Genomic DNA, 21726 nt, shown 5'->3' with positions numbered 1-21726 from the left:
TATAATGTATATTTTAATATTTGAAGCCAGTGGCAGCGAGCGAGCGAAGCGAGCGAGCAAGACCTTCCTGGGCAGAGCCGACTTGGATATGGTTAGGTTAGAAGACTAAGGCGGGAGCTTTGCTCCCGCCTTAGTCTTCGAGGTTATTTTTTTTCAACAACCCAAAAAAAGTAATTACACAGCAACTTTCGGGTAAAATATCTCAGCCATTTTTGATTTTAGAGGAAAGTTTATTAAGAAAAAAGTGTTTTGAAACCCCTATGTTTTTCTCATTTTCTCAAAAAAATATATTAAAGTCCCAGAAACGGCCCCCCTTTGGTACAGTACAGTCTGACCAAATGAAACAATTGGTAAACAAAAAACAACTAAGTGTATATTATGCCAAGTAAAACATTCTACGACATGAAAGTTGGCATTTTGATAATTGGCATTATAAAACACAGACGTTTTGTTGGTAAGTGTGCGGTTGGCAAATGAAAAAAAAAGATTTGAAAAGTTGGGAAATGAAAATTCGGCGAAATAAAAATCCGCCAAACGTGAGTTGGGAAGTGATAATCGGCCATACCATTTTCGGCGATATATAAGAGAACCCCTAGGAGGTGATGTACATAAACACAGTACTAGCAGACCTTTCGGAAATAAATAATAAACATAAATTTAAGCTTATAGGATTGATATCCTGATGCAAAGGTTGTCCATCGCAATCCGACGCGGCAACGCAGCGAGCGTGATGGGCACCTTTGCGTCGGGGGCAGCCCGGGACGGGCTTCAGTAGGTAATTTATTTTATACTTATTTAGTTTATATTTATATTTATATTTAAGTTTAGTTTTTAATTAGTTTTATGTTTAGTTTATGTTTTATTTTAATACAATAAATTAGAATTGAATTTCGCGAAGCGCGAATTATATTTAAACCTCTGCAATCCCGATATCGTTCAAAGATTTCAAGCCATCATGCCCAATATAAAAGTAGTCAACAAGGACTCTCTAAACCTCCTAGGGTCACCAATTTTTAGTTTTTAATTTTAGGTATTAATTTTATTATAAATTAGTTTTATAAAAGTATTTCAGATTGTTTGTTTGTTGACCAATAAATTATTTCACATTTAAGTATTTATAATAAATAAAATCATATCTATCTATTTATCTAATAACTTTAAACGAGAAATTGTTGTATATTTATTTATATATGTATATTTCGGGGATCTCGGAAACGGCTCTAATGATTTCGATGAAATTTGCTATATGGGGGTTTTTGGTGGCGATAAATCGATCTAGCTAGGTCTTATCTCTGAAAAAACGCGCATTTTTTAGTTTTTGTGTTTTCCGAGCAAAGCTCGGTCTCCCAGATATTTTAATAAATAATAAGTTGTATGGGTGGTGGTATGATAAACCCATGGACACCCGAACAGCAAAGCGGTTATCGTAAATGGTTGACTAGGGTCCCTATATAATATGCAAGCTATTCAAATATGGATATCTAATTAGAATCATACATTTCACGAGCGATGTAAATATAAAATAACTTGCTTTTTAAGGATATTTAACTGATAACTTTCATGTGAATTTTGTAGGGACTAAAATCTTCAATGCGTTCCTGAATTCTTTGAACTTCAGCAATATTCAACTGGAGCTCAAGGAACTCACCTTGAATATGACATATATGTCCCCAAGTTCTAAACAGAGAGGAGCTAGATAGACTTGGAGAAGGTCAGGTCTTTATAAATAGTGTAGTTCACTGATTCCATCTATTTTCACAAGCCTAGTTCACATCGGTTAAGGTTGTGTTCAAGCGCAGTCTGACTAAAATAAAATGCAGCAAAACAAAATTGGATATGAAAGGATTTATTATTAGAGATGGAGGCCGCCTCCCTCCCTTGTAGTCAACCTTAACCTAGACAAAGATAAACTGTTTATGCACTGCTAAAATTGAAGAATAAAATGTCAAGTGACTGAAAACTTAAACTGGCGGTAAAGTTAAATAAAGTTAAATAAAGCGCACTCGAGTTTATCACTAGGTAATCACTAACACCCTATAAAACAAAGTCCCCGCCGCGTCTGTCTGTTTGTTTGTATGTTCGCGATATACTCAAAAACTACTGAACGGATTTTCATGCGGTTTTCACCTATCAATAAAGTGATTCTTGAGATAGGTTTACGTGTATAATTTGTTAACTCGAGCGAAGCCGAGGCGGGTCGCTAGTCATTTACATATAGCTTATGTTAGATTTCATATCATATAAAAATTGAGCTTTGTACAAATGACTACTAGGTATATTAAAATTAAATTTAATATAGGTACTATTTCTTTTGAAGTAAGGTCACAAAATTGGTCGCCTTTTTCTATTGAACCAAAGGCGGCGGCGTCGCACGCCATTTAATCACGATATGGCGTGTTTAAGTTTCTTTCTCCAACCATTTTTTTAATACCATTAGACCAATACTTACACAGGTCTTTGGCAAATAAAATTAGTCGATTTGATACTTCAAGTAGGTACCTTAACATATTGTCAATATTCCATTCCATTTACTTGAAAAATAATAAGCTTAAAGGATTAAGCAGTGCATTGTTATTTCATAGAGAAAACCGTGTCAGGATAAAACCAATACGAGTGCCCATTCTACAACCCGGACGAGGACACATATATTATATTAATAATACAGAAGGTCCATTTAGGAGAGCCTAGCTATGATTTCAAAACAGCAGATTAGAATATGATAAATTATTTAAACATGAATATAAAATAAACGTAAAGTATTTCCACCCATGCAATGAGAACTAAGCTAATCTTTCATAAAGTGCATAAAATCCAATAGAAAACTAGTTACTGTTTGTAAAAGCGTTTTAATGTAACTTTTAACGTTGAATATTGACGAGTCTTTTACTTTTAAGCATTATTAAAAAAAATTAAACATGTTTTATACGAACTTTTATTCTAAATAAATAATTTGATATTTGATATGTACTTATTTGTAAGTTTGATATATATTAATTATGTTTATGGTTTTAATAAAATCTTTGATATTTGAATTTAGACTAATCGGCATAGTTGATATGTACACCACTCTGCTGCACCAAAAATGCTGGAAAATGTACGATGTCTGGACTAATGTGCATTAAAGTTACCTTGTGATTACGGTACTCAAGTACCTACAAGCTTTGCTTGGTAGTAAAATAATATTTATTAATAATTTATAAATATAAGTATTAAAATACTAAAAAAATACTAAAACTAAATATTTTCGAAATTAATTTCTTGGAGTTAGATATGAGGTATATTTTACAAAAAATAATTCAACGGTTTCGTATCTGGAGGAGCCTAAACTTATGTTTTGAAAATTATTTTTATTTTAATTGAATACAAGTGACGGAAATATAATAATGTGATATATTTTTAGAACCGGCTCAAAATGCCCTATCATTTATTACCACACACGATAGGTTTCTGACCAAAAATTTATTTTTCCATACGAAAAAAGATGATGTCATAACTCCTCTCCTTTTTTTTTCTTTTAGTGCTACGGGTCAAATTGATTCAAATGGTCTAAAAATAAATCGTACCGATTTTCATACCTTTAACACCATTTGCAGCTAATTCCCGAATTTCAGGCTGTACCGCTAACACTACTAAAAGGATCTAGGTATTCAGTTTGTGAGAGCGCGCCCTTACCGTACTGCGGCATTGTGCTGCGCTGCTATAGCCGCGGACAAAACGTTACTACACCAACAACGACATAATTCGGACATTCGGCCGACCGTATGAAATGGCAGCAAGCTAACAACCTTCGCTATAACGGATTCGCGCACGCGATTGTGCATAAATGAAGCCGAAAGGCCGTGTTAATCTCGCTAGGTTCATTTGGCTCGGTTCAATTTGCCACGCAGTAACATTACACCGGTTTGTTTAAAGTTTCACCAAATTAACCAGACGAAACAAACAGTCATTTCTTAATGCTCAATATGAGTAGTGTCCGTTTAAATAGCTTCCTTTTTGTGCTTAATATTTTAAGTAGGTACATTATTTGATGACAATATTTTTATCTTTGGTGTGAAAAAAACTTTAACAATCAATCGAAGTAGAATATGACTGAATTATTTGCGATTTCACATTTTCAATAATATACAGTATAAGTACCTATTGAATAGTATTTACAGTTCAAATTCGACATAGCGAGAAAGCATTTCGATGCCGGACATCGATTACTAAAAGTAGGACAGATATAAGATATAAAGCCGGATTGAGCGATCGAATTGTCAAGATAGGCTTAGGAAAACTCATTCCTTATACCTTCCATCGATACTCACTGCATATCAATTCGAGGATTTACTGAATGTTTAATCTGACTATCAACATGCAACTTTATTTTACCGATATCTGAAAGAGTATTTTGGAAGAAGCTCATTTTTACTGTGGTGTGCGAATACGAAAAGGAAGGCTACGTGGAGCTGGCGAATGCCCGGACCGGCGCGACGCGGCGCGCCTGCGAGACAGAGCGAGTTAGCCTCTCGCGCCCAAAGATCAGGTAGTCTCTTTTACTCCTAGGATGCCCCAAAATATATACACATGTTTCAAATACGAACGCTACCTACCTATAGTAGGACTAAAATTGAATCGACATGTTTACATTAAATAAAGATATTGTAATGTATTAATACTGATATCGGGAAATAGACCTTGAACCTATATTTTTTCAACATGTATATTATGTAACTATTGTGTAAATCATAATATTTTTGGCTGAACTGCTACAGCTCCACTTTAATTGTAACAGAACCTTTTGTCCTTCGGATATGAGTAAAATTAGATTTTACGTTAGTTTTAAGAGCACATAACAAGAAGAATATACATTCATAAATATATGTTGTAAGGCTCGAGTGTAGCTCTATGCATAAGCAAAATATAAATGTTATTTGTATTTCGTAAAGGACTTGATGTCTTTTTCAGCTATCTAAAAATAGAAGCACTCCCGGAGCCAGGGCGTAGCTAACCCACCGCGCAGCGCGGCCCCTGGATATAAGCCGCCAGGCGATTTTTGCCCTTGTTATTTTGCCAATAAGACATCATTTCCCACGCATCAAGTGGTAACAATTTTCCTCGCTCTTTTAACATTTAATGTACCGCATGATAGACATAACATGTAAAATGTAAGATGCATATTTAAAGTATGGACACGAAAAAATCTGGTCGTGAAAGATATGGCACTAATTTTTTTAAATAAATGAGGATTTTCAAGCAGCACTTTTTTTTAATGATTTGTGGATATCAAACAACTACATTTAAATGATTTACCATATCATGCACGACCAGATTTTTTCGTGTCCATACTTAAGTTGTTTTAATATTATTATCAAACTGATAATTTTTACTCCTGGCTGACTTTTCACGGGAACAAAATATTATGCTTACATACAGTCCAATGAAAATGAAAAACAAAGACATGAGTACTAATATGTGTAACCATTCAGTAGTAAACTAAGTACCTAGTTTAGGCGCCTTTTTAAGTCATTTAGAGCTCCTAGAGTTTGTTATTAACGTAATAAAAATTAGAAAATTGCGTAAATATTACCCCCAAAAAGAGTATTTTTTTATTATATTTTTATACGACTTGATTTTGCAAATATGTATTAAATTGTGTATGATGCGTGTTTAATACGCAAACTAAATAAATTTAATGTTTTAAGACAGTTTCCACTACGCATTAGATTTAGATGCACGATTAGTTAAACGGTGATCCGAGTATTTTACTACTATTGTACTATATAGGTATACCTTTAGCATTAAATAATAAAAGTCAAATATATACCTATAATAGCTATCCATGGTCATTGCAGATAGAAGGCAATTTCAAAGCGAACTATTGCAATAAAGCCCGCATAGATTCAAAGTCGGATTTCGCATAGCTTTAAATACAGTGGAAGTTGAATATCCGACGTAACTGAATACCTATCCCCAGTATTTCGAATATCGGCAACTGTGACTATAGAATCACACCGACAACCTTTAGATATCAATACAGCTACGTATACTCGTTATGTCTGCAAAGCTGTATCGATAGAACACCTGATGCGGCTTATTCACTCGTTGAAGTACAACTAATTTTAGTGTCTGAAGTAAGAGATTTAACCACTTAATATCTGGTAGACCGAGCTTTGCTCGGAAAACATATAAAAACTCAAAAATGCGCGTTTTCCCAGAGATAAGACCTAGCTAGATCGATTTTTCGGCCCCGAAAATCCCTATAAAGCAAATTTCATCGAAATTTGTTAAAGCCGTTTCAGAGATCCCCGAAATATATAAATATACAATTGCTCGTTTAAAGGTACCATAAGATTATTTTTTTATGCATTTAGTGAGTATCATCAGTTATGCAATAATATTGTTAATCGTAAAAAAAATTTTTCATGATATGATAAGAGGCAAACGACACGCGAATCGCCTTTTGGCAATTACCGACGCCCATGGCCACCTGCAACACCAGAGGGGTTACAAGTGCGTTGTCGGCCTTTAATATGAAATTACGCTCTTTTCTTGAAGGTTCGAAGGTCGTATCGGTCCGGACATACCGCAAGCAATAGTTCATTCCACAGTAGGTAGGAAGTTATGACAGAATCGCACATTTGAGGACTGCCAACCATTTAAGTGGTGAAGATGGAAATGTTGTCGCGTAGCACATACACTCGTTTGTACTTGAACATTTTCCTTCCACCTGCACTGATTTTGTTGCACTAATAGCAATTTGTGTTCTTGAATTGCAGTTGCCTCAATAATTTAGGACGAGGTACCTTCGCCCTTAAATGTGTTTTCCTATTAGGTACGCGCAATCGTAGGTATCCAGCTTTGCACTGCACCTAGATTGTAATACTTATGACTTGAGTCGGTATTACAGGGTTTCATGTAGAATCGACTGGCAGATTGTTAAGTAGAAGTTCGCGTGATATCTGCGACACGTTCAACTGCGTCGCGTGAGTGCTCGTGGCTTTGTGGTCTGAGTATGGAATACCGGCGTTCTGCGAGATTATGCCATTCTCTATCGTGTACAAAAAACAATTAAATTTCATTGAGTATATCACTTATGATTTAATTAGTAGAATCAACAAAAACAAAATTGGTCTTTACTTTGTGACTATCCAATATCGCTAGTATTTTATTCGTTGATATGTCGAAAAAATGCATTGATCACGATATAATATTTTATAGTTAATATCAGTTTTCTTTGAACAACAAGTTAGCAGTATATAGGTACGTTTAGTCTACAGCGCCAAAACAAATATTGTTTACCGAAATATAATATTAAATGATTTGCCAAAAGATGTTAGAGTAAAATAGACTCAAGTTAGAACGACGCGGGTCCAGGCCGAGACATCCGACACTTTGTTTTCTTTAGAAAGCATCACGTGATCACCGGTCACCTGTCATAGAAAATGGCCGGGGCCCGGGCCGTTCTAACTTGGGTCTCCTTCATCCTTAACTGGGATGGGATTCTAAAATCATGTTTACGCAAACTACTTATGTTACAGGTTTTTAGACGTGGAGAAAGTTATTTTTATTGATAAGATTGTTTAATACTGAACAAAGATCGTTAAAGATCCGTTCATATAAAACATTTAGGTACGTAGGGTTAGTTGTTAAATACATATTAGGTACTACCTACTTGTTTTTAGTCTAGGTAAAATCGGCCTTTCAATGGCTTTTTTCTAATCATTTTACAGTTTCACATCACTTGTTAATTGGGAGATTCTAGTAAGTACCTAAATAAAACAAGAGGATTGTGTGTTATAAGTAATTATCTTTAAGTTCGATGATTAGAAATCACTGAGATTAGATAATTTAGGAATTATATATTTATTCGTCGCATAAAAGTCTGCGTATAAGTAGTTGGCTTAAAATGCTTATACATTTTTTTTTGTAGCAAGAAAATAACTAAATGTCCTGGAAGTAAAACGATCTCCTTACTTTTTATATGAGTTTAATCTGCAAACGTTATTACGTAGGTATGCCCGGACGTCCTCGAAGCATCGGGAATCTTATTGAAGTCCCGATACAGTGTCATCTTTTGCGAATCGATAAAACTGGGTCTACATTAAACTTACTCGTTATCATTCTTGTTTAGTCTAACAACGTGTGTGAGAAACATTTGTATACTATGTTTGCACCTATATTTGTAATCTTTAATCAAGTATTTTAAGAAGGCAAATCACATTTCACTCGTTGATATATACTTATTCACCACGTCCCACGTCGTATACATTATTGAATAAAAAGTAGAAACTATAACGACCTATTCTTACGCTTGATTTATTTAGCATCCTAATTTACTTAGTTATTCAACCGCAAAATGTCAATTTAAAAAAAAATTATGGCCAATGCATTCTATATCATTCACCCTTAGGCGCACTTGTTTTATACCGTATTAATTTTTGGAAAAAATGTAAGAGCTAGCAAAAACCGTGTATTCCGTTTTACTGCCGCGCTGTGTTTTATGATGCTGGAGCAAAGTTTACGTCAGCGTCACATTTGGTGGGATTGGTATTGCTCGTATACTTACGCGACATGGTTGGCTTGCGGGAGAAAGGCGGCTGCGAGCGCCAGGAGCAGGGGCGCGCTGCGGGGGCGGGCGCCGCTCATGTCGCGAGCGGAGGTCGCATGGAGCGTCGTGCCCCGGCCGCGCTCGCCTGCCGCCGATCTCGCGGCGGACTAGGTGTCTCGTCTGCCGTGGCGGCGCGAGTAATGCCGGGTTCGGGTCCTCCGCCCCCGCCGTGCCGCTATCGATCTGGCAGGCGTGACCCGGGACGGTACCGCCTGTCGCTCCAGCTATCGACCGTCGCGCCGCCGCAGCCGCTGCGACGCGTACTCACCTCCTAATTACTACTACCGGACTCCTTCACATTAAAACTTCAAACCTGCGCGCGACACCTCACTAAATAAATATCCCAATATACTTACTGCGTCTTTTTTGCCAAAGATTTGTGTACTAAACAAACTGCTTGAATTAAACATTCTCTGAAATCATTTGTCTAATGTTTTTATAAAACATGCCTCGTAGGTGCAATATCGAAAAACCCCGAAAATTCCTGAAGTGAAAAAAGAACGAACAAACATTTTAATCTCTTTGTAACATTAGATCAGTGGTGGGCAAACTTTCTTCATGGGGGGCCAGAAAGTTTAGAAAATTTAAGTGGAGGGCCAGAATTGTAGCCAAAATTTATTTTGATTTGTGATAAATTGATAGTCGTGGGCCAATGCCATATACTAATTATTTCATAGGACCGGCGGCGGGCCGGATAAGATCCATTCGCGGGCCGGAGATGGCCCGCGGGCCGTACTTTGCCCACCACTGCATTAGATACAAATAATAATTTGGTATAAGAATTGGGTGTATAGTGGCGGATTTGCAGTCTTTGCCGCCCTAGGCCCCAGGCCCTATAGCCGCCACTTATGCAGAACCTATCATATTGACTACATTTTAAGTTATTTCTTGTTATCATCAGTGAATTTTTTGTCACAATTTGCCGCTCCTAATTTTTTGCCGCCCTAGGCCTGGGCCTACTGGGCCTTAGGGAAAATCCGCCACTGATTGGGTGTTTCTTGGGGATTGATACATAAGTGACCAGTCGACCACCATATAAATTGTCTGAAGGTAATTGAACGCCACAGCGCCTGTAAATATATAGTGTAAACACTCTGTCGCAGGCGCGGGATAATAAACTAGATTGTCTGTAACTAGAAGTTTGCACGCGATTTCCTCATGCACTTAATAGGCACTGCCTGCCGCGACAGGTGTTTAAAGTTAACATTCATATGTCAACTCCAGTTGCATTACTGTTACGAAATTACTACAGCAGCATTAATGTCACCGCTTTGTCTGTCAAATTCCTAAATGAGAAGTTTGCTAAAATCACAGCAGTAATGCGGCGGCAGCAAGTTGGAACAGACTAGTACCACTCGACAAGGAAAATACTCCTAAACTATACAGATGCGGCCCACAGCACTGTACAATTTACAGTCTAAGGGCTAGTCAAGTAGTCATGCAACTAGCCATATTAAAAAGTCTCAATGTTACCCCTCTGTCTATCTGAAAACGAGAGACCTTCGCCAAAATTATTGCCGACTGCAATGCTACCACAAATGTCAAAGATCCAGGCAGTTTTCTATTTGGCTGGTTAACTGATAAATGTTTAAAGTACCCGAAAATGTAAAAACACATTGTTTACATTTATATAACTACCTATAGTTCGTTTTATTTTAGCATTAGAAAGAACTTGAAAGAAGGTAAGCGATCTTGACATGTCTTTTAATTGAAAAACGCTTTTTATAAATCAATAACAATTACTTATGAAAGCAGAAGAATATAAATGATAGTATTAGATTCATAATTTTTACATATTTGCCGTAACTTATTTTTAAACTGTGTTTTTCAATTAAAAGACACATCAAGATTATTTACCTTATTTCTAATGCTAAAAAAAACGAACTTTATAGATAGACTATACTTAATGCTGGTGTATGTAGTCTAAATCCGAACGGTCCCTTTAAGTTCACAAGTCACTTGTTACTGAGCTGTCTTCAGTGACAGTCTCAATCGCCTCAACTTATTTTACTTATCTTGGAAAACGTTGGTACGTACTTTCACATTTATTGAAATACTTATTGTAGCGATATTGAATGTCAAAAATTTCTCAACAGAGGAGTTTTATTCGTGGTGTTTGTTTTTCATGTCATGTCTGACACGAGGAGCGAGAATGAATGCCGTGGACTACCTACCCGCTATACGTTTATAAGTACAATAGGTATGTTTGTTGTTACCGTTAACCGCGAGTTCCCTTCGAGTTTGTGTATGTGTGGTCTAATTGATTGTTGAATGAAGATATTGAAGTAATTCCATTTCACGATCCTTATTATTTTTTAAATCTAATACTTCGTTTACAAATTTCTAAAGTTCGTCATGAAAAAATACTATAGATTTTATAGAATTGACAGACTGGTTGCTTAATTAAATAAATCTGGCGCATTAAAAGTCAATCGGATAAGTAAAATTGGTATCAATACATTTTTCAGTTGGATTGAAAATTTAATAAACATTCATTTGTAGGGACCTTGCAGTCAATGTTGTATTGATAGCGGTTCCATCGATTATTTAATTTTATTTACAAAGGAGAGACCAAATACACTCCATAATGTTTGTTGGGGTACACATTTGTTTTTTTTAGACACAGTATCTACTAGCGAATTATCCCAATCATCATTATGTACTACTTGTTGCTAATAAATACTCGTATATTCTTAAATACCTACCCCCTTGAAAATTAAATTCAAAATCAATTTGAGTGCCGGCTCAAGTCAATAAAAAGGTCAGTCAGTCAGGTGGCGTTGAAGATGTCAACACTTCCTAGTCTGAAGAGGCAATCTCGGGCCTCTCATATCGCCCGCCTACTTAGCCGCGGTCGCCGCGCGAGGCGGCCGAGCCGACACTTGCCAATTCTAAATAGCAGGAGATCTAAGGTCCCGTTTTCTAAGGGGACCTTGCATTTTGGAGACAAAGCAAACCGCTTGGAACAGGTGTTCCTGGGGTTGACCTGAGCTGATTAAGCCCGGTTGCCAAGAGGTTCCCCCCAGTAGGTGGGCAGGGGAGGGGGGGTAAAAATGCCTCCGGCGCGCCTCACTCTAAGCTTTATATCTGCATACATCTCGCAACTATATCAAGTTTGGTGTCATTTTCGTATAATTCGAGGATGAAGAATTCATTTCTGTGACTAAATTTTCACTCACCCATACAAAAAATTCGAAAAATTCAAAATTCAAAGAAAATCTTTAGATTTTTTTTTTCGATAATCCTCTACAAAATGTATACTATGAGGATTTGCTCTAGAAAAAAAATACCTGTGAATAGCCCAGTTCTCCTACTATACAGAATAGTAAACTTGTCAAACATTTTTTTTCATAACTCTGTTAAAAAAAATGATTTGTGTCGCGCGGCGTACTTGCATTGTAAGAGTGGTATGGCAACGTTTAGGATTTTTAAGTATGTTTAGATGATTTCTGATAAGTTGTTATTCTTCTGGTGGTAGATTACATTAATAAATTACTTCTGGACGCGATATATATACAAATATAAATTAAATATATAAATAAAGATGTTGGGAAAACTTTCGCTAATATAGTTAAGTATTATAAATGTGATAAAATTAACATAGGAGATGTTTGACAAAAAATGCGGGTTAAAATAAGATATTATATTGTTCGTAATTGCCATTACATGCCCATGGGACTGTGCATTTTAGGTTTTTTTTAACGCAGTTGCACCTCCCTGCGCATTTTGTTTTGCAGCGGCAACGAATAAGCTCTAAACAAGCAGCAGCCGCCGCAGGTAGGCTTGTCCATATGGGCTCCCAACCTTGTTGTTTGGACCAGCCCCAGTCAGCAGGGCATGGTGGCTGTTGCTGAGGGGCTATAATCTGTCCCCAAACATAGACCAAATCGCGCCGTGCGCCAAAAACCGCCGTGTCGCCGAAATAATTTTCAACCAGGTTGACAAGGTGCAGAAAACCCTAGAGGAAAAGCAAACCGCTCTATGTGCGTTCCTTGATGTTAAAGGTGCTTTCGACAATACGCCCACAGAGACCATACTCAATGGTATGAAATCAAAGGGAGTAGACGAAACCACCAGATGGGTACATAGCATGCTCTCGAACAGAGTAGCCACTCTTACCATCAATACTATATATAGAGCATGAATTTTATACCACTAAAGGGTGCCTACAAGGAGGCGTTTTATCCCCACTATTATGGACCCTAGCAGTGGACCAACTTCTTGCAATCATGTCAGGCCAAGACTTTGATACACAAGGATATGCCGACGACCTTGTAGTCATCGTCAAAGGCCCTTGCCTCAACACAATATCCAACCTAATGCAAGGAGCTCTAAACACAATATTCAAATGCTGTAGAGAAAATGACTTGTCCATTAATCCGAGCAAGACTGTAATAGCCATTTAACCATTCACAAGGAAACGGAAGCTCGATAAACTCACAAAACCAAGACTTAATGGACAAATAATACCGTTCTCGGCAGAGGTCAAGTATCAAGGGGTCACCTTTGACCAAAAGTTAACTTGGAACCCTGACCTGAGAAACATTATACAAAAAGTGAAAATGGCCATGTGGTCATGCTGTCGAATGGCAGGAGAAAGATTGGCCTTAAGATCCAAATTGCTATGTGGTTATTATACACAGCGGTAGTGAGGCCAATTGTCACCTAAGCCTCCGCAGTCTGGTGTAACAAAACCAGCCAAAAGACAGCAATAGACACTCTAAACAGCCTGCAACGCACGGCTTGTTTAACAGTAACAGGCGCCTATTCCTCGACACCGGGAGCGGCCCTGGATGCACTGCTGGACATCATACCACTCCACTTGCAGGTGAAAAAGGAGGCCAAGCAGTGCGTCTACAGAATATGCACGCTAAACAGGCCAAAATGGCGCTCTTAGGCATTAACCAATCTAAAGGCCTGGGTTTTTGCGAATAGAGCCCTTAGTATGCCCACTGATGACGCTCACACCGAATGTCATGTCCTAGAGACAAATGGATCAACAACCAAATGTACGTCGAAGAGGGAAGCCACATCTGGTATACAGATGCTTCCAAGAAAGGCAATGATGTAGGATGTGGGATCTATGGTGAGAGATCTAAGCTCAGAGCTAGCGTCAGCATGGGCACATTGGCCTCAATCTTCCAGGCAGAAGTCTTCGCCGTCAACAAATGTGCGGAGATCAACCTGGATAGAAACCTAAGACACCAGCTTATCTACATCAACTCAGACAGCCAGGCTGCTCCGCTGGCACTAGAATCCCTTGAGTCAAACTCAAAACTAGTCCAGAACTGTAAAACAAACCTAAATGCACTGGTTTACTCCAACAAAGTTACACTTAGATGGGTACCAGGGCACTCCGACATTAACGGAAACGAAGAAGCGGACGAACTTGCTAGAAAGGGCGCAGACACACCCCTGGTCGGCCCAGAACCCTTCTGTGGAAGCACAAAACGAGATGCATATTCTCTGCTCAGCAACTTAGAAAAAACGAGAGCAATCGATTGGTGGAAGTTCGTTAAAGGACAAGAACACTCGAAAGCTCCGATCAAAGGGTTCAACAGCAAAACTGCTAAGGAGCTTTTAAGACTCAAAAGGCACAAAACCTGCGCGGTGACCAGAATACTGACTGGACACTGCAAGTTGAACAAACATATGTGTTTCAAATTGGCAAGAAACAAGATGCGACATGCAGGTTCTGTCAGGAGTCAGAGGAGACTGCAACGCACATTCTCTGTTCTTGTGGACTACTAATGTCAAAAAGAAGTACCTACCTAGGGCGACACGTAGTGCAACCCTATGAGGTACAAAACATTACGGCCCAAAGAATCTGGAACTTTCTGGATGCAACGGGCATTAGTAATAAACTTAAAGGGCCGTCACAATAGATCAATGCTGGTCAATGCGACACTCAAAGGCCCACAACACCACAATAATAATAATAATGTCCCGCGGGGGCAGCTTGTGGCGAGCTGACGGTGAGTGACGACACCGCGGACCCCTATTCCAGAGGGCCCTGTCATCTGGCCCTCGCCTCTGTGCTTGCCTTGATTGGCCGGCCAGAATGGAGTCGCAAGAGCGGGACCTATGCTCCAGGTTGGAAGTGTAAAATGTCATAACGCCGGCGGCCTGCTGAACGGATTACCGGGATCTGGCTACCGCAGACTCACCTCTCGACAACCTCACAGCCACTCCAAAGTGTTGCCCTGTTGTCGCACTGTGCGTGCGGCCATTGCGGGGCCCACTCAATGAGTTGGCGAGTCACCACCTGTCATTTACAATTTTGAGACTGATTGTCACGGCAGGTGTCCGCTAGTCTCTCCCATAGCCCATTATCCAGTCCATCCAACTTTCAAATCTATAGCCCATGACCTTAGTTCCCATCGCAGCACAAAAGTGCTGCACTGTAATAGTCTTTGCACCTGGCGGGGACCATCTCCGGATGTATCACATTGTGCGTTCGGGGATAGTATCCACCACATGTATCCCTTGCTTTTAGATTAACGTGCCTTAAAGGGCCTCTGCGCTGTTGGCTTCGTCCCCACGTACGCCTCCCAAAGATCCGGGACCCCATGGTCCCGAGATATGGAAAAGACATGCAAATAATAATGTTAATTTTATCACATTTATAATACTTAACTCTGTTGGCGAAAGTTTTCCCAACATCTTTATTTATATATTTAATTTATATTTGTATATTTATCACTTCCAGAAGTAATTTATTAATGTAATCTACAACCAGAAGAATAACAACTTATCAGAAATCATCTAAACATACTTAAAAATCCTAAACGCTGCATACCGCTCTTACAAAGCAGGTACGCCGTGCGACAATAAACATTTTTAACAGAGTTATGAAAAAAAATGATTGACAAGTTTACTATTCTGTATAGTAGGATAACTGGGCTATTCACAGGTATTTTTTTTCTAGAGCAAATCCTAATAGTTTAAATTTTTTAGAGGATTTACGAAAAAAAAAATGAAAAGATTTTTTTTTAATTTTGAATTTCTCGATTTATTTGTATGGGTGAGTGAAAATTTAGTCACAGAACTGAATTCTTTATCCTCGAATTACACGAAAAAGACACCAAACTTGATATAGTTGCGAGATGTATGCAGATATAAAGCTTAGAGTGAGGCGCGCCGGAGGCACTTTTACCCCCCCTCCCCTGCCCACCTGCTGGGGGGAACCTCTTGGCAACCGGGCTTAATCAGCTCAGATCACCCCCAGGAACACCTGTTCCAAGCGGTTTGCTTTGTCTCCAAAATGCAAGGTGGTGGACCTTAGATCTCCTGCTAAAACGATTACACTTCTGCTAATTTCAAATACCTATGTAATAAAAAATTAAACTGATACACGTATTCACTAAAATATTTTGTTTGCATATAATATATTTAAATACATTTGCAAATAATGCAACGCTGTACGTGAATTTTGTTTAAAAATTAACTCGGTTAAAAATAATGCAAACAATTTAAATAAATAGAACCTGCCAAATGTGAGCCGGGCTCAAGGGGTTCAGTGCTCACACATTTTTTTCCTTAAGATTGACTCACGCTTGACCATTATAAATTTTCCTCTAATTTATGCGTTAGGAACGTTTTCCCATTTTATAAAAAAAAATGTATAGTAAATTTGGAACTAATGTTGAGGGGAATGGTTATACATACAGGATGGAACATTTTTAGGGACTTAGCTGATAGGATAGTGCAGTTATCTAAGTGATCTACAATCGAGTTATTAATTGTAAAGCTGGATTAAAAAGTAAAACAAAATCATTAAAATGAAATAGTTTTATATTAGTGACAACCCTGCAAAGTTATTTACATTTTAAATTGACACATGTCATATCATTAATAGGATATTCATGCTAGGGTTGAAACACAGATTTTTGCACTAATGTTTAACAAACTGTATCTCAAAAACGGTTAGAAATATTAAAGTGATTTATAATATAAGTGAAAAATAAAGTATGTAGCCTGAACAATTCCCCGTTTGCATAAAAGTCCCTCGTTCTGTTCCACCCGATATACACAATTATGTATTTACGTGGAACGTTCATTAAACATATATCTCATTTTAAAGGTGACTGGCACGTTATTAGTGTTATCGCTCGTTAAATTACGCGCGCAATTTCTCTAACTAGGTATCGCATTACGTAAGATATTTTCCATCGACTTACCAAAGTAATTACAAACTATTTTAGCTTCCAGACCTAGTTTTCAGACGTCTTCTTATTGAGATACCTACGTTAAAAGTACTGTACGCGTAGGCATTATGGATGAGTTTATCCACAAGACAAAATAAACGTCACATTTAAACATCGTGGGGTTGAAAGTGAGGGACACAATTGAGTAGATTAACTTCAAACTCGGGTAAATCCATCTGTCAGATTATGCGATTTTGGTGTTAAGATAAGGTAATAGGGTAGATATTTGCTGAGAGGGTCGAATGGATTTACCCGAGTTTGAAGTTAAGCGACACAATTTTATCACAGTGTCACGTAGACAATAACGACCATAATGTCCATAATATCCGTACAGAATAGTGATTTATTTTTAAGTTTTGTCTGATGTATAGTATCTGCATCCACATAGGCACATGGAATCCTTTAGCAATAAAAACGAGGATTTGCGTAAAATTTGGTATATCCAAATCAACGTTCACTTAGGAAGTAGGATTTACGACTCCCGGAGGTTTTGGCACGTGCACAAGATTGAAGATATAAAACTGGATGGAACCAAATTAGAGAATTCATTTTTTTTAAGGCTTTTACTGCAACGTTTCCTCATTCTAGTGCCGCAAAAGTTCACGTTAGTTGCTTTTGCGATTTATCTCATCAGAGATAAATAGATTGATTTACAACTTTCCCCAACTCGTGCTAATATTGATAACAGAGCAATAAGATAAAGCACATTGACCTCATAGTTAGTAATCAGGTAAGGTTATTATTTATTATTATTATTTTATTTGTTAGCCTGTTGTGTCCCACTGCTGGGCAAAGGCCTCCCTCTCTTTCTTCCACGTGTCTATAGGCCAATCTTTCCGAAAGACGTCAAGATCGTGCCGCCATCTCCATCGAGGTCTCCCGTAAGGTGCAGGTAAGGTTAGACCAAGAAAAGTCTGTAACAATTTTGATAGCACACGCAGTGCAAGTGTTATTTTAAACGTCAAACTTCTATGAAATTATGACATAAAAGGTGTTTTTTTAAAGGTATACAAATTCAAAATGAAATAAAACACGTAAGAATAAATTTTATTGTCATGGTACTGGTTTTATTCAAAAAATATTCTTATGCCATTAGTTCTTAAAAATGATTTCGGGCATATGGGCGCCACGGCTGGCTCGAATGAAGCGTAAACGGGAAGTCCAATTTTCGACGACTTTTTCGAGCAACTGGGGCCGTATATTGGCAATAACGCGGCGAATGTTGGCTTCCAAGTGGTCCAACGTCAATGGTTTATCTGCGTAGACCTGTGATTTCACATATCCCCAAAGAAAATAATCCATAGGTGTGAGATCACACGATCGTGGAGGCCAGTTCACAGGTCCATTACGGGAAATTATGCTCTCATCGAATGTTTCCCGCAATAAATTGATGGTGTCGCGCGCTGTGAGGCATGTTGCACCATCTTGTTGAAACCACAGCTCTGCCACATCAATACCATTCAACTGAGAAACAAAAAAGTCAGCAACCATGGCTCTATAGCGCTCTCCATTGACGGTAACATTCTGGCCGGTATCATCTTTAAAAAAATATGGGCCAATGATTCCCCCTGCCCATAAAGCGCACCAAACAGTAACGGCGTCTCAACAAAGGCTTCTAAGTTTTCTTCACTCCAATTTCGGCAATTTTGCTTATTGACGTAGCCGTTAAACCAAAAATGAGCCTCATCACTGAACAAAATTTTGCATTGAAAACGTGGGTCAAGCTGGCGAACTGAACCATGATTTTCAAAATAAATTTGTACAATTTGCAATAGTTGTTCTGAAGTAAGTCTATTCATTATGAAAATGGCAAAACGTACTGACCACAAATATCCCGCCAACTGTTACATTGACAATCACTAGAAACAGTGTCGCCAATTTAAAAACCAAACCTCTAAAAAAACACCCTTTATAAACAACACTTGCACTGCGTGTGCTATCAAAATCGTTGCAGACTTCTCTTGGTCTAACTCTAGTTATATGTTACCTATATATATGCTACGTTATTAGTACAGTTAAGTTTAGTTATAAAAATAAGTTTTTAATTTCAATATATGAATATAATATTATTATGTTAATTTATTTTGTAAGCCGCTATTTAGTTTAGTTTCTATTTATTTTTTGTAAGAATTTGTATTTTTTATTGTTTATTATTGTTGCGTTTCTACTTAATTTCTAGCATTCCAAAATGTCAATAACTTCGGGACCATTATAATTTCGTCATGTCCACCCGTCAGTCTGGCTGTGCGTACCTATGCCAAAGCCATTTTACTCGGAAGCTATAAGATATATTTTAATGAAGATTTGGAACGTAGGTGTCTTTTGTGAGTGGCTACTTAGTTTACAGCGTCGTAAAAATAATAGGTATGCACTTACTTACTGACAATATGTACTAAAACCATAAACATAATTAATAACAAACTTACAATAAAAATTAACCTAAAAAGTACGAATTCAATTAAGCAATTATGTAGCCCCTATCCTAAAATAACTTTTACGTAAAGGTGAAAAAATGTGTAAAATTGTGGTATAAATTTATTGCGCAATTGGTATCCTTTTGCGTAATCCCTCCCCGATGCGGCGCAATGCGAAAAAAATATTACAAAAAAACCCTAAGTAATAGTAGCTTTGTTCTGCTTTCATGGTATTCCTGATGGTCCAGTTACAATAATAATATTGATTTCATCAAGTCTCTATTTCCAAGTGCGTTTGGAACGCCCATACAAATTATTTCTAATAGTTAGCTAAGTTTGCATGTATTTATCCCGGTTTTTTTACGGCTTACTTTCGGAGCCTAGGGTCCACATAGCAATCAAAATGTTCAGTGGAAAGCATGTCAAATGACCTTTACAGGACATTTTCCCGGTGCGGAGTAATAATTTTGCAATTAGTGATGCAACTAATAGTAGTTTTAAAAAGTTTGGCTGCGTAGTCAGGTATTTCTCACTATTTTATACTTAATTAAGATGATATTGGAGTGAGAAAATAAATATTTTGAATTTACCACTTTTTAATTCTACCAACTGGTCAAGTTTCCCTGACTCCTGCCTTAATGCTTTGGTGTTCCAACAACAATGTACTTTTTCTTTGTCATCGCATATGCCGTAGCCGTACTCTACTTTGGTATACTTTTTGTGGCAAAATATTTTATAATAATAGGTTTCAGCCTAAAGCCGTGCAATTATGATAATTGGCGCGGCTGAAATAATAGCATTTGAACATGTATTTAGTAGAGTAGGTAAGTCCATTCGGAGCAAGCAACTGCGATGGCGTGCGTCATTATAACCAGATTATTAACAAGTTTACATGCAACTGTGACCCAGATCTATTATGCACATTTGCCATTTCCTCACGCAAACAATAATTTTATGGATCACGGTTAATCTACTATTTATAACACCCTGGGGCTATTCCGCATTAATGTTTTTATTGATTTACCTTAATGTAAAAGTTATGTAGCTCCGAATATACTCAATTACTCACTCAATATGTTATGTTTAAAAGGTTTACACACTGTGTATTAATTTTTAAGTGTAGTTTAGTCAACATACTCTGTTATCTTACCTTATAGATACTCGTATTACATACCTACTGCGGCAGAAAAACTCATATTATTGCCCGTTGTGCATGCTATTATTGTCTACCATTTTTTGAAGTGAAAACTTCTGTAGGCGCGTTGGGAATTTTTTGACGAAAAGATAATGCGGCTCGTGTTTTAATTTATCGCCACTCGTTGCGAATTTCCTACTTTTCCCTCTTGTATCGTAATGTATAGTCAGTGCCGGATTAAGATATTTTGATGCCCTAAGCATTTCTAGACCATGGTGCCCCCTCTCCGTAGGGTCATCGAGATTACATTGATTTTTTTGGTAAGTTGAGTGACGTTCATTGCCGCATTACAGCTGAGAATGGAAATCTCAGTCACATCATTTTATCACGAAAATTGACAGTGCTGCAGCAGTAACGTTGCAACAGAGTAATGTTGCTGCAGTCGCCACCTGAATGTCACCTTTATCATATCTTAGAATGTTATTGAAAACGGGAGCGAAGCGAGCGCGAAAATTTTTCGATATAAAAACGCAATTTGATAGACAGTTGTACTCGTACATTTTTACTTTTAGTATGGAAAACAGTCACATCAGTTTATTACGAAAATTGACAGTGATGCAGCAGTAACGTTGCAACAGAGTAATGCTGCTGCAGTCGCCACCCGAATGTCACCTTATCATATCTTAGAAAGTTATAGAAAAAGCGAGCGCGAAAATTTTTCGATATAAAAACGCAATTTGATAGATAGTTGAACATTTTTAGTTTTAGTATGGAAATCAGTCACATCGTTTTATTACGAAAATTGACAGTGATGCAGCAGTAACGTTGCAACAGAGTAATGCTGCTGCAGTCGCCACCCGAATGTCACCTTTTCATATCTTAGAAAGTTATTGAAAACGCGAGCGCGAAAATTTTTCGATATAAAAACGCAATTTGATAGATAGTTGAATATTTTTACTTTTAGTATGGAAATCAGTCACATCATTTTATTACGAAAATTGACAGTGCTGCAGCAGTAACCTTACAACAGAGTAATGCTACTGCAGTCGCCACCCGAATGTCACCATTATCATACCTTATAATGTTATTGTAAACGCGAGCGAAGCGAGCGCGAAAAATTTTTCGATATAAAGAACGCAATTTGATAGACAGTTGTACATTTTTACTTTTAGTTCCAACCAGGCGCGAATCCAGGATTTCATACAGAGAAGGGATGGGACAGTTTTCTATCGGCCTAGCATCGCATAGGGCTCGATATTTAAGGGTTTCAGCGAGGTTGTTTTCATACAGAAAAGATGCAAGAAAGCAGAGCTTGGAATTGACCAAGTGAATGTGAAGTGTGAGCAAGGCAGAAGGCCCAGCTGCGAAAGAGGAAAGCTT

The 21726-nt window shown here is 37.8% G+C and overlaps 1 protein-coding gene across 8 annotated transcripts in view; it reads right to left on the bottom strand.

Annotated features, from left to right (window-relative positions):
• LOC134805021 (gamma-aminobutyric acid receptor subunit beta) overlaps nt 1-8958 on the bottom strand; it is a 29351-nt gene extending 20393 nt beyond the window's left edge. Inside the window, exon 1 of one of the 8 annotated variants that reach the window (XM_063778308.1) lies at nt 8549-8958. In XM_063778308.1, the coding sequence (XP_063634378.1) occupies nt 8549-8628 (80 nt within the window). In that variant the 5' untranslated portion in view covers nt 8629-8958. The remainder of the gene's footprint in view (nt 1-8548) is intronic. The other 7 variants (XM_063778307.1, XM_063778306.1, XM_063778305.1 and 4 more) reach the window with 7 other exon arrangements.
• Nucleotides 8959-21726: the final 12768 nt, after the last annotated feature.

This window comes from Cydia splendana, chromosome Z (genome assembly GCF_910591565.1).
Source record: "Cydia splendana chromosome Z, ilCydSple1.2, whole genome shotgun sequence".
Lineage (NCBI taxonomy): Eukaryota > Metazoa > Arthropoda > Insecta > Lepidoptera > Tortricidae > Cydia > Cydia splendana.
The sequence above is the reverse complement of the archived record's forward strand: the minus strand, read 5'-3'. Positions and strand labels throughout refer to the sequence as shown.